Source organism: Canis lupus, chromosome 25 (assembly GCF_003254725.2).
Source record: "Canis lupus dingo isolate Sandy chromosome 25, ASM325472v2, whole genome shotgun sequence".
Lineage (NCBI taxonomy): Eukaryota > Metazoa > Chordata > Mammalia > Carnivora > Canidae > Canis > Canis lupus.
In genome coordinates this window covers 7,060,325-7,074,260 of record NC_064267.1, presented here as the reverse complement: position 1 = coordinate 7,074,260, position 13,936 = coordinate 7,060,325, and the positions used below count along the sequence as shown (strand labels likewise).

At 41.7% G+C, this 13,936-nt stretch overlaps 1 protein-coding gene across 25 annotated transcripts in view; it reads right to left on the bottom strand.

Annotated features, from left to right (window-relative positions):
* STARD13 (StAR related lipid transfer domain containing 13) overlaps nucleotides 1–13,936 on the bottom strand; it is a 511,253-nt gene that overhangs the window by 21,807 nt on the left and 475,510 nt on the right. For all 25 annotated transcript variants that reach the window (XM_035718334.2, XM_049101343.1, XM_035718326.2 and 22 more), the window contains 3 exons: nucleotides 2,954–4,344; nucleotides 1,676–1,846; nucleotides 374–533 (listed from right to left, as the gene is read on the bottom strand). In XM_035718334.2, the coding sequence (XP_035574227.2) occupies nucleotides 374–533; nucleotides 1,676–1,846; nucleotides 2,954–4,344 (1,722 nt within the window). The remainder of the gene's footprint in view (nucleotides 1–373; nucleotides 534–1,675; nucleotides 1,847–2,953; nucleotides 4,345–13,936) is intronic.

Below are 13,936 nucleotides of genomic sequence, written 5' to 3'. Positions count from 1 at the left end.
GAATCCCATGTCGGGCTCCCGGTGCATGGAGCCTGCTTCTCCCTCTGCCTATGTCTCTGCCTCTCTCTCTCTCTCTCTCTCTGTGACTATCATAAATAAATTAAAAAAAAAATTAAAAAAAAAAAAAGAAGAAAGACAAACAAAAACCAACCAAACCAAAAAACAAAAAAACCCAAAAACCATGAATTTTCACTCAGGACATCATTCAATTCCCAGTGAGAAAATACCCTCAAACAGCCTGACCAGGATGTAGCCTGGGTAAATGAAATACTGACATATAATCACAATGCCTTTTACTTTTGGCGAGGCATGTCTTATGTGACACTGGAGAGATCCGACTTCATCTGGCTTATTTTGGGATTTACAACCATACCTGATCGAGGCAGTTGCTACGCAGATATCTGAGCGCTTGCTGAATACTCTGAGGCAGGGGTTGTCCTGTTCTCTGGACGTGAACTATGAGAGGAACACCAAAGACAGTCTTGTCTTTGTAATCAGGAACTTTCATCCTCTTCATGAACTTTGGAACTGACCTAGAATTCACAGAAACCAAGTCATGCAAGCCTCCTGGGGCAGTCTGTAGAGAGAGGCTGTGAAAGCAAGCAAGAGGGAAGCCAAGCTTTTGTTGGAACAACCAACAGGCACAGGGGGAATTGAACAACTCGTTTTTAATTAATCACATGACATGGAAGTACTATGTGTGCCCCTTGCCTATGTTAGATCTCTAACTATGACTCCCGTTAGAGGAATCGATTTATGGCTCTATTTTCAAGTGAAGAGGACAACTTTCTAATCTAATTGTGACTGGCACACCTCTCAAGTGATAAATACTTGTCCCAAATAAGACAAAACAGAACAAAATTTTAAATTCTAAGAAGAAATTTAGCTGGGGGTGGGGGAGGAAGGATGGGAGAGAAGATGAAACACTTCTTGACTATGTCCTTACTTTTTTAGAACCGGTTACACTTTTTAAAGGAACTTTTAATATACAAGCATATATTCATTTGACTATGCAATTTATAACTTCCCAAAATATTTTTATAAAGGCACTGTCGATTTCTTTCTATACACAGTATATAACATAAGACAATTAAAGACATATTTTATATTTTTTCAAATCCACCAACTCATCTAAAACAGGTCCATATTTAGGTTCCAACACATGCTTTTGTTAGTTCCTTACTATAAAAGTTTACTGCATATTCTTGTTTTTATTTGCCAATGAAGTCAAAGTAGGAATGTATTTGAAGAATTAAGTGTTCTTTGAATGAAATCAATGCTCTAAGCGTTGAGCTCTGCATTGAGCCAGAAGGTACAAGTGACAGCTGTTTCTTTGCAAACTGCCAGGATTATTTTATGGCGAGTTTATTTTTAATTCCTCTGTTCACAATTAATCACCCTTTACTTGTCTTTTTTCCTTCTTGGAACCTCACTGCTTTCCCTGGAAACTAACAGCTACAGATAAAGCAATGCTTTCTGTCGGCTACATCACATCCAAGCTGCAGCAGCACAGAAGGCAGACGTGAAGATAGAACTCCTGCCTTATTTTCAGAAGATCGGCAGTGAAGTCAACGAGTGGCTTCTTCAGGAATCAGAACTTAAACACTGAAGCTTTCGCAACTGCACACTTAGCTCTAGAACAAACGATCCCCTCCTAAGTGAACATGCTACGCACCACGTCCAGCCGTGTTTATTGGACATGGAGTACTTCTCCATGATGGCTGTGAGGCGAAGCAGTGAGAAACGCTGGAGCAGGTTCAGCTGGCCGGCCGTCTGGTTGCTGATGTGCGGTGCTGTGGATGGCTGAGGCTGGTGTGAGAGCTGGAAACTATTCCATCGGAGTCGCCTTTACCAGAAAGACCGTCAGAGAAGCCAGTCACAAAGTGGACGTGATATTGGAAAACATAAGATGTTACTAGTTTTTAAGGAGCTAATCAAAATAGTTTCTGAGCCAAGGAAAATCACAAAGTAAATGGAACAGAAGACACCAATGCAGAGAAGAAACAAGAAACTACTTCAAATCTGATAAACCCGGGAAAGGTTCTAATAAGGGACATAAATACATGTTATTTGTTTGTTTATTCCTAAATTTGTTCCCGAAGTGTTGAAAGCAGCTGAGACAGTGTATGTGTAGGTGTGTGTTGACAGAGAGACAGGGAGAGAGAGAGAGAGAGCTCAAGATGGAGAGTGAGATCTGGAATGTTCTGGAACTGTACAACATTTTCACACTGCCATCCTGTCTCCATTCCAATGCTCCTTCTGTGGACATGGAACCCGGAGGTGGCAGGCACAGACTAAGTAGTACCCCTGAAGTGATACCTCAGCGAACCCCAAGGGACATCTCATTCAACAAGAGCCCAGCAGCATGTACAGTATTACTGTTTCCACTAGTTAATGGCCCTTCCAGGGCCATTTTTCCAGGGTGCTTCTGAAATGGTCTTTGTAAAATAGCTTTGTGTATTTTGTAATTGGCATCTTAAAGCCAACATAAACTTGCAAAGTACACACCTTAGGTCTCAGAAATCTCTCACAGGATCAAAAAGAAGTTTAAAAATTTGAGTTAGAGATGTTTTAATCATGACTGCAACAAGGTCATGGGAAGCACAGGTGCTGAGTTTCCCTCACCAGTGGTTCCTGAGGGTGCCTGGCATAGTGCTCTCTGCACATACACTCACAATTTTTTGTTTGTTTTTTTTTTTTTTTGAGTAAAAGTAAGATTGAATTAAAGAGAAAAGACTCAGAGAAATGAATGGGAGTTAACATGGATTCGATTACCATGATGTCTGTAGAAAAGATACTTCTACTCAAATAATTCCTAACTAACTAACTATATATATATATATCACTTCAGCGTCAGGCATTTAGTAAGCTCTCTGTAAATGTTCACTAAATAAACAGACCATAATTATTAGGACATGGATTAAAAATTATCTCAGAAAATCATGCCACCAACCTGTTTGGCCTGGTCAGAGAGGCCCCGACGCCAGAGTCCCTCCTCTCTCTGACCCCAGTGGCCTCTGACTCATTGAGAGATGTTCCATCTCTTTCCACATCACTGGGTGTTGTCCGACCTTCCGAGACAGAGTTGCCTTCGAAATCTAAGGTGATCTGGTTAGGAGATGGGAAGGGGCATAAGCCGGGTTCTCCAACCAACGCATCGTGTGTCTGCAGTTCAGGCAAGACATTTTTTGACCAGTCGTCCACTACCTCTTGGAGCCCATTGACGTGGTGTAGGATGTCATCTAAATGGGGGAAGAGGTCATCTTTCTCCAAGTCCAGGAGGTCTCCTGTGCTGGCGTATAAGTGGGAGCCCGGGACGTTGTCGTAGATACTGACTCTGCTCGCTCTGTGGCAGGATGCCATGAGCCTGGGCTCCCTGGCACCGGGGCCCTGCTGTCTGCCCAGGGAGATGCTACCGGTCCTCCAGTTAACCCCATTGCTACCGTCTGTTGGTGACAGGCTTTCAATAGAGAGCGCCTTGGGGAACGTTCCTGGTTTGTGATCCTTGGGGATATGCACCACCAGGTTCTCCTGGGAATGAAACTCCTGTGTGTGGTTGGGGTCGCCCGCGGCCCGCGGTGCCGGCCCGGCCAGCACATCCAGGTCTTCCAAGTACATGCCTCCGCGCTTGCTGGCCTCCTGGCACTTCCGCTCCTTCAGGCCGGGCGTGCTCACCCCACTACTGCTGGTTTCCGACTGGCTGCTCTCCCCACTCCACTTGCCGGGGCTCAGGAGGCCTCGGGGGCCGGCGGTGGAGGGCAAGCTCTGGATGTCTCCGTTCGGTATGGGTATGGGCACGCGCTGCATGGCCTTGAGGGCGTCCGGCTCCTGCTGCAGCAGCGGCCCGCTGATCACCAAGCCCCCGGTCCGCCCCGGCCCCTTCTGCCTGCCGTGCGCTCCCTTCCCTCTGAGAGTTTCCATGCGTTTCAAAAACGATTTGGCTCTGGCCCTGGGGGGTTTCTCGTTCTTTGGGTGCAGAGGGTAGCCGAGGGCGTCCCTGGGGGACGGTGGGCCGCCGCTGCCGACGAGCGTGGCGTCCAGCATGGCCGGGCTGTCGGGGCAGTCGAGGGGCTCCCGGCCGGCGCTCTGGCTGCCCGGCTGGCTGCGGCCGTCGCTGCCGCCGCTGCTCTCGCTGTGAACGGAGCACACCTCGGGCTCACTCAGGTCCGTGAGGACGCTCTCACTGCTGGTGGTGTTCCTCATCCGAATGTCTCCCGATGACCCATTTCTGTCTCCTCCGGGGAACGGGCTGTGCAGGTCGTCCACGCGAGACCACCGGCGGCTGGTTCTTTGGAAAGTCCATTTGTTGCTGATGCACAGATCTTCCTCATCCGAGTCGTCGCCCTGGAAGACATTAAAGGCGATGCTCATCTCCAGGCAGCGTGGATGCAGTGGGGACCCGGGTGCGCACCGAGGCGCGGTCCCCCCCCCCCCTTTCCTTCCTCCCTTGCACCCGCCGGCCGCGGCCACCTTTCACTGTCCCGGCCACCCTCCTCCACCTCCTCCCTCTGCTCAACCTGCCCAGCCTTCTTCCTTTCAATGTTCATAGAGTTGCTGAATCCTTCCTTCCTCTCTAAGTTTTCCTTGACTGATTACAAAGGGCTGTAATTACCATCTGACTAGACGTCTAAATATAAAACACCTGCAGTTCTCTTTTTCGGAAACTTAATCCTGCCATAAAGGGCGCTTCTCTCCTGAAACCTCTTCACTGAGCCCCAGGACCATATTTCCAGCTTCGCTCTTCGGAACCTCAGCATCAATCTACCTCAAAGCTAACACTCCTTACCTTAGACTCCCAAACCTGATTCTTACTGTGTATTTCTTGTATAAATTAACAGCAAAATCACCCACTGAATTCCACTATTTTAAGAAACTTGGGACAATTCTAGACATCACTCCTTGAGGAGTGTCCCATCCAGCTCGCTCTGCTTGGCCTGCCTTCTTGTTTTTAATCAACTCGGAGTCTAAACGCCTTTTGGCAGGACACGCATCTCCGGGCTGCTGGGATGCTGCGGCCCCCAGTGCTCTGCCCTCTCTCACACTCTGTACCTCACACATTTCTTTTACCTATCTGGGTGCTGAGTATGAATCCCCTGAGGGATGACAGTTTTGGTTCCCTGTGGTGAGAGACGGCCTCCTCATTTGTCTTTGTGAATCCTTAGTGACCCAGGACAGATCCTGACCTAGGGCAAAAAAATAATGACCTCCTTCCAAGATGAATGGGTTCATCAGCGTCTGCCCCCTCCTTGTCAGGCATATTACCAACACCCAATTCTGAAATGACTTTCAAACCTGTTCCCTCATTCATATCTTCATTCCCATTCCCTTTGTGTAAGCCCTTGGCACCTCTGTCGGGGTTTATTACAGTAAAAGCCTGGCTAGAATCCTTGTCTCTGGCGTCTTCTGCATCTAAACAGCTTTCCACAGTGGAATCCAAATATGCTCATGTAATTAATTTTCCAGCTTCAAAACCTTCAGCGTCCCCTGGCCTTCCTAGCATGACATTCTTTAGCATGGCATTCAAAGCCCTTTCAACCCGCCTGCAATGTACTGTTCTTGCCTCATTTCAGTTGTGTCTTTCAATTTCACTGCTCTCTGTTCCCTGGCCTGTTCTCTTTGAAGCCTTCCCTGACTGCTCCAAGGCAATGACTACCTTCTCCCCTGAGCAATATTGCATTTGGATTAGATCTTTGTTATAGCCTTTATTCTAATGATAATTTAAGCTTATGCCACTCGCATCCACTGTCAATCATTAGAGGTAAGCTCAAGAGAAGAGCTTGTGTTCTGGTGTCTTATTCCTATTTATATCCTCCCCAATGTCAAGCACATAGTAACTGCTCCATATTTTTTTTTTTTTTGTTATTTGAATTAAGTTTGTTTTGTTTTACTTTGGCATCTGGTTCTAAGACCTGTTTCTAAATTCTGGTAACACCAGTTAGGAGCTTAGATAATTGTTTGCAAATTGCTTACTCTCTCCAAAGTAAGTGTCTATCACTCATGAAATGGGACTAAAAATAGGCCCTGCTTCATAGGTTTGCTGAAGGAGTTATGTGAAATAATACATTTAGGAGGGCCTCACTTAGGAGTATTTGTTATTTTCTAGTGTTTGCTCAAATACTTACCTATATATTGTCTATCTAAGAAGATTGCTTACCTATCTTTTTACATATCTAATGTCCACTTTAACTTAATTTGTTTTTTAAAGATTTTATTTACTTATTCATGAGAGACACAGAAAGAGAGGCAGAGACACAGGCAGAGGGATAAGCAGGCTCCTTGAGGGAAGCCTGATGTGGGACTCGATCCTGGGACTCTGGGACCAAACCCTGAGCCAAAAGCAGACGCTCAACCACTGAGCCATCCAGGCGTCCTAACTTCCCTTAATTTTTTAATACATTCTATTCTCAATGAAAACAGATGCTCAGTCAATAAGTATTGGTATCTCCCCATTCTTGCTTATTTTTTGAAAATCTAGATGCATACAAGTTGGACTCAGTGACAAATTTGAACATTCACATGTGGTGGAAGATGGGAGAAAGGAAAAAACTAAAGTACTAATGGAGAATTCCATAGCTTTGGGATCACAGTAGGACATAGCTTTGGGTTTAAAAAAAAGTTATATAAAGATTTGACAAAAAAGTTTTTAAACATGTACTTGTATAAATGTTAAAAAGTACAGATTCCAGGATGATGAATCAAAGTTATACTGTCTTTGTAGCATTTTAGATTTCTCACTCCCTGTGATTGATACAAAAAGACATGATATTTGAGGGCCATTTATATATCAGGCACCATCGCATATCACATTTCAGGAAACTAGTGAAAAGAAGTTTATTTATTATTTTTTTAATAAATTAATTTTTTATTGGTGTTCAATTTACCAATATACAGAATAACACCCAGTGCTCATCCCGTCAAATGCCCCCCTCAGTGCCCGTCACCCATTCACCCCCACCCCCCGCCCACCTCCCCTTCCACCACCCCTAGTTCATTTCCCACAGTTAGGAGTCTTTATGTTCTGTCTCCTTTTCTGATATTTCCCACACATTTGTGAAAATAAGTTTAAATTATCATTCTGAAATAGCCCGTTTGGCAAATTCTTTTTGAGAAGGAAAAAAAAAGATAAACTTTTAAAGAAAATGTAGATATTTTAAATAGAAACTATGATATTTAGTGTGGGTTCTAACAAGCTCTCTCTCAAGCTAGCCCGAACTTGGTTACTGATGCTAGCAAACCACATACTAGTTGGATAAGGATCCCTTTATTTTGGTCAAGAAAATATGCCAAGCTGGGCACTGTGGACTGGACTGGAAAGCCTGCCTCTGTCTTCTCGACTCTAAGAGCTTATTATACTAGCTTTGAGCAACAGGAATGTATTTGCAATCTAACCAAGGCATGTGAAACAGTGGTAAAGTCCTGGAAAAAAAGGCCAATAGTTCAGGGAAATGTTGCAGTATTTAGATCTTTTGAACCAAAACAAACAAAGGAAAACCAAAGCAATAAAAAATCAAACAAAACAAAGAAAAAAGATAAAACACCCATTCTCCTTTTGCATCTTGTATATATAATTATCATAGTATGTCCCAAAGGGTAGTGACATGATTCTGTTTTTTCTTCTACCAGTGCAGAATCTTTCAAGCTATTGATAGTGACCTACAGTAAGAAATTTTCCATCACAGCTTAAGGTAACACATATATTACAATAAACAAACTGATGCTATAATCGTTATTCCTTGTTTGTACTCTGATATTTTATAATCTAGTTTGGTCTGTTTCATTTAAAAAAATATTCTCACTTACAAATTGATTTCACAACCCACCAATGTGTCATGATCCAAAGTATGAAAAACACACTGCAATAGAGTTTAAGTTTTTTTTTTTTAATACAATAGGGCCCAGACTATCACACACACACTTTCTAGTAATAATTGTGCAAGTGTACTGATTAGGAGGTGTTAAAATATAATCTGTTTGATAATGTTTGCTGAGGCTAAAACCAAATAGTTTGATTACTTAGGAATGCAAAATGCAAATCTCTAGGAATCAGATATACTTATGAGAAAAATATACACCAAACAAACTTTAATCTCCCGTCTCAGTGGTTTAGTAGACCATGGAAATACAGACACAGTGTTCGAATTCTAACAAAAGGTTCTCATGGTTCTTGTGGCCAAGATGGCTGTGTTTGATGTTACAGACAGTTTTGCTGGTAACTGGTTGCGCAGCTCACACCCAAAGAGTGTGATCAAAAGGCTAAATGCAACTAAGGGAGAAATCTCTGAAGGATTAATTTTATTAATTTAATTAATTATTTAAATTTATTTAAACAATTTATTTAAATAATTATTTATTTAAAATTATTTATTATTTATTTATTAAAATTTATTTAATTTAATAAATTAATTTATTATTTTTTAAATAATTTATTTAAATAATTATTTATTAAAATTATTTATTATTTATTTATTAAATTTATTTAATTTGATAAATTAATTTAATTTAATTTCCATTAATATTGAGTGTAGTGTTACTGGCAATCCAGCCTAAATTAGGCCACAAAGTTATGTGCATTTTAAGAATAACTTGAATGAGCTAGAAGAACTCACATTTTTTCGGTATGAATATGGCACAAGGTAATTCACTAAGTGATCACATGGTGCTCTTTTTGAGAGTCAATTTTCTCAGCTGTAAATAGGGATGATAATAATACACATCTACCATGATTTGTCAACAGAACCAAAAGTGATTATATGTGAAAATGCCACATAAGCCTTAAAGTGCAAGATAAAGCTAATTACTGTTGTTAGAGACTGGTGATATTGAGATGTATAGAGATCTTAACAGAACTGAAGGATGGCCTGTTAATAAGATGAAGTTTCATGAAATAAAATATAATGACCCTAACTTCAGAAATTAACTATAGTGTGTGCAGGATGGAATGGACTTGGTTTAACTGCAGTTCCTATTAATACCTTTGAGAGTTGTAGTGGATTTAAACTTCATGTGAGTTAACCGTGTGATGTGGTTGCCAGACTAAGACACCAACTTTAAGATGCCTAACCAGAAGCATGAATCTCAAGACTCTGAAGAGGTGCACACCGGTCACATACATCAGAAACACATTTTAAGACACACATGGAAAGGGGTGTATTTCTAAAGAATAGTAATTAGGATGGCCAGGTATCTAGGAACCACAACCTCCTGTGAATGATGATTGAAAGAACTAACAGTTTGGTTTCAAAATGAGAAATTTAAAGCAATGCTTTTCAAAGTGTGGTCAAGGGGCCACCGGTCCCCAAACTACGCAGTCTTTAATGAGGTAAAAGTACAGACCTAAGAAGTAAGCATTAAAAAAGTTGGTCACCATTTGATAAGGCTGTGTTATCCAAGTTCATGAACAGAGTGGCTCTGTCTTACCGAACAGGGTAGAGACCAGTTTGGGTGTCACATAAATATTACCATGTATGATATTTCAAGATTAGTTGATCTACCATAATACAAAGTAGATCATGTATAGGATCCAGTGTTTCACAGAACGATAATCACAGGAATTGGCTGGTGATGAAGGACTGAAGATGAATTTTGAAAATACAGCTTCACTTACTTCATTTTGAATAGAAGGTAAAAAAGGAATACCTTCAGCTTTTAAAAATTACTTTAAAACCTCTTCTTTCGTTGTAGTCAATATACTCTGTGAGACTGGTTTATGATGACTAGTATTAAAACAAACATTTAGATATACATCTTTCCTTTGAGTGTAGTGTTACTGGCAATCCAGCCTAAATTAGGTAACAAACAGGAAACTCGCTGTCAGGAATACTCGAAGTCCTGGCATTTGATTGAAGTGTGTGAATAAGCACTTAATATGAGAAACTGCTATTTCAAAGTAAGCTTTTTGTTTAGTTTTGACAGTTGAACAACAAAAAGGATACGAGTATAATCATGATTCTTCATATTAACTGCCTATACATACACTTTCAATAAAATTGTGGGCAGTTTTGTAACTCTTTTCTATTTCCCACTACATTTGGTTTGTTTATATTCATTGAAATGAAACTTCTGTGTTTGTTGCATCTAATAATAAAACAACGGGGTTTGTATTTTCTATAACTTTTTTCATTTCATATTTCTAATAACTCGTTTGTACTGAATTTTACAAAAGTATCCTGGTCAGTGGCAGACTGGACATTAAAAATAGAACAAACAAAACCCAAGCCACTCACTATAGACAGTTTGAGAAACTCTGTTCTAGATTGAGCAGAGGTCAGAAAACTTTCTGTGAAGGGTCAGACAGTAAACCTCATAGGTGCCTGGGGGCATGCAGTTTCTGCCAGACCAACTCAACTCTGCTGTCCTTGCAAGAAGAAGGAGTGTGGCTTTGTTCTAATACAACAATTGGTTTGCCAACCCCTGTCTAGAAGATAGAGCTGAAGGGTTGCTGTATAAAAAGGGAAATATATACTTGGTGCTGCTTCAGAGAAAAGAGCTAGAATCCAATAGGAAGTTTACATCAAATCAGCTTTTAGCTTATTATTCAGAAGACTTCTAGTCATTGGAAATGAACTACCGTGCAATGCAACAAACTCATCGTATCTGGATGCCCACAAGCAGCGGCTGAGTGACCTATGAGTGATCCCCTTAGAAGCAAATCCTGTAATGGACAAGAGGCTAGAGAAGATGACAGGACATCCCTTCCAACTTGAGGATCCTATGGTTCTAGGCTATTCACATGCAATGGTCTTCAAACTGTTAATATTTCCAGGCCAAGTGAATGCTAGAATACGTCATTTTTCTCTCACTTCACCCTGCTGTCTGTTGCTGCAGAGAGGCTTCTGATTTGATGGGAGAGACAGTTGGGTAGGGGGAGGTGGGGTCGTGTGTGAAAGGGTGAGGGGGTGGGGTGGGGGTGGGGTGGAGATCAGGCTGCCCTGGGCAGCAGTGGCAGCAACTTTGAAATGCTGATGGCATCCAGGCCAGGAGAGGCTGGCTGCAAGGTGGCAAGGTGGCAAGCAGTCATGGTTTCTGTGTTGCTTTCCACCTCTGCTCATGATTTCAGAGAGCTTTATTAAAACTATAACTTTAACTGGAACCTTTTGGAGCTACTCTTTCTCTGTTGGGAAATCTTAGGGAAGAGTCTCGTGTGCGTACGTGTCCTTCTCTTTCCTCATTTAACAGACAGCCTTATTGGATCCTTCGGTCTCTGACTCTTAACTTTGAATAGAAGTCAGCCCACATACATGCTAACCATAACTGGGGGATTTTTAAGTCATTGTGAAGAAAGTGTGAATTGTGTAGTTAATAATGGAGAAGAAACACTTTTCTGAGAACAATTAGCTCCGCCTGTGCCTTGGGGCTTTTAATTTAGATGGAGCGCTGATATTTGGCTTTTTCTACAAAAATGAGAACATTCTTGGTTGAAATTATATATTCCTCAGAGACAAACGCCAACCAGACACTGCAAAAGAAAGGTTTCCCCCCACCCCGATGGAATTTGGCTGTATCTTTACACTAGAAACAGGAGTCCACACAAGTCCACAGCTGCAAAAGGCAGCTAATCCATAGTTACATAGAAATTTAGAAGTGCATCTCCCAAAAAGTTAACTGGAGCTGAGCGGCTGAGTCCACCTGTTCACAAGATGGAATGTACCACTTGTAGGGCTGTAGGGGGAGGAGTCTGAAGTCAGTAAGCCTTTCAGTGAGGTGTGTGGCCAAGATTGAGAATTCTCTTCTCTACCTGACTCTCACAGTGACAGGGGAGGTTACCTTGAATCTCAGAAGAATCGCTTTTCCCTTCTGCAAAGAGAAAATCCTGTGGTACCATCTGGAGGTGGGTAGGCAGGTGTGATTTCATTTTTTGGGGGGCTTTACAACTAGCATTTGATGAACAAGAAAAAGTGCATGCCTAACTAAGTATGAAGGAGGCTTCACCATTCTCATCTATTTGTGGACTTGTCTGTCTGTCTTGGGTGAACCCATCAAACTCTTGAAAATTAAAAAAAAATCAGATGAGAAAAAAATGGCAAGCAGAGCAAATGAGAGTCACTGTGAGAGATCCAGAGATACATTTCCCTGAAGACATGAAATAAATCGTGGCCTTTTGTGTACATGGCAAGAAACATTCCTCTTCTAAAAACAACAATAAAAATATATAACTGTATGCATTGGCAGGGAAACTCTTCTGGGTCTCAGACCAAGTGCCAGAAGCTCACTCAGCCTCCACTATATTTCTGAATTCTTTCTCTATTTCTGAAATTCTTTCAAGGAGGGGCAATTTGGTGCCTGAATATCTGGGGTCAAACCCTGCCTATTTCTTCTTCTTCCTTTTTTTTAAAGATTTTATTAATTTATTCATCAGAGACTCAGAGACAGAGGCAGAGACACAGGCAGAGGAAGAAGCAGGCTCCTTGCAGGGAGCCTGATGCAGGACTCGATCCCAGGATCCTGGGATCACGACCTGAGCCAAAGGCAGATGCTCAACCACTGAGCCGTGCAGGCATCCCAAACTCTGCCTATTTCTGTGTGACTTTGAGGAAGTAATTACTTCTGCATCTATGACATGGAGTCAGTGATGAAGAATGGTGTCCGGCATACAGGAAGCTCCGTGGGAGTGTTTGCTGCCCACACAGACAGGGAAGCAAGCATACACAGCCCCTTCAGAGGCCCCAGAAAGGAGAAAGAATAACTGTAGCTCCAGACAGGCGATTTGGGGATGACCTTCTGCACAATTAAGCATGTCTGGGCCTCTGCAGATTAGAGATGAGGATTACATTTTTATTTCTTGGATTGCCTAAAATGGGGATGTACTTGAGGAAATGCTGCTGGTCTTATTTTCCTTCCAAAGAAACTAATTCCAGAGTGACTGCAAGGTCACATGGTGCTTTCCTCAAGTTTCACTTTCTATATTTGAATCACTTGACCTATTCCTAGCCTGTATTTTATTTACTTATCTATTTATCTATTTATTTATTTGCAGTAAAATAAAGGAGGAGCCTATGACTTGTGAAAGGGGCAGATGACAGAAATGCATGCCCCACACAGGGTCTCCTGCATAATTGCTTCGACCACAGGCCCAGATGGTGGTGGAAACCACATGTTGAAATTATTTATTCAGAAATTCAGGACATGTCTTCTCAGTTTACAATGTGAAAAGCAGTATTTTATTCGAGTGCATGCATTTGTGAGGCCTCGAGCTAAGTAGGGGCTGTCAGGGTGTGTGCCACTATATCCAACATCAGGAGTAAATTAAGAATGTCAGAAATACTGAAGTGACCGACTTACAGAGGAGTTTTTGTGAAGGTAACACATAAATAGCCCCACAATGGTATTTGGGTCCATCTCACATATGGGTTTTTGAAAAGCTGGTGATAGGGTGAGAATCCAATCACTCCACTTGGTTGAAAACAAATCCTGTCATTAGTTTTTGTCTTCTGTAATACACTGTAGCTACAGATCCGTATAGGAAGCTGTATAGACCAGCCACCATTTAGACACACAGGCGTGGCTGTGTTAGCTTTAATAAGAACCATGTGTTACAACCAAAACAACATCTGACCCTCATGCTTCAAATAGTATGTATGCTTCTCAAGGGGTCTATTCAGCCAGACAGCTGTTGGGACGTTTATTCCCACGTTTTTAATTTGTCTTTGGCCTAGACAAATTGCTCATATTTTAATATTTCTGTGGATATTGTTTTTCACTGTTTTACCTCATTAGCTTAAATCTTTTTGCTTTTTAACTCAAACCCCAAATTGTTTTTAAGGTGAGGTCAACCAAAATTCATTTGCTTTTTTTTCCCCGATGGGTGCTTTTTTAGAACAGAAATTCAAGTTAAAATTATTTTTAAAGATAAGGTTACTCAAGAGTGACTTAAAATCCATTGGATTTAATGATTTTTCTGTGTAGACCAGGATAAAGAGCACTTTTTTTTGACTCAAAG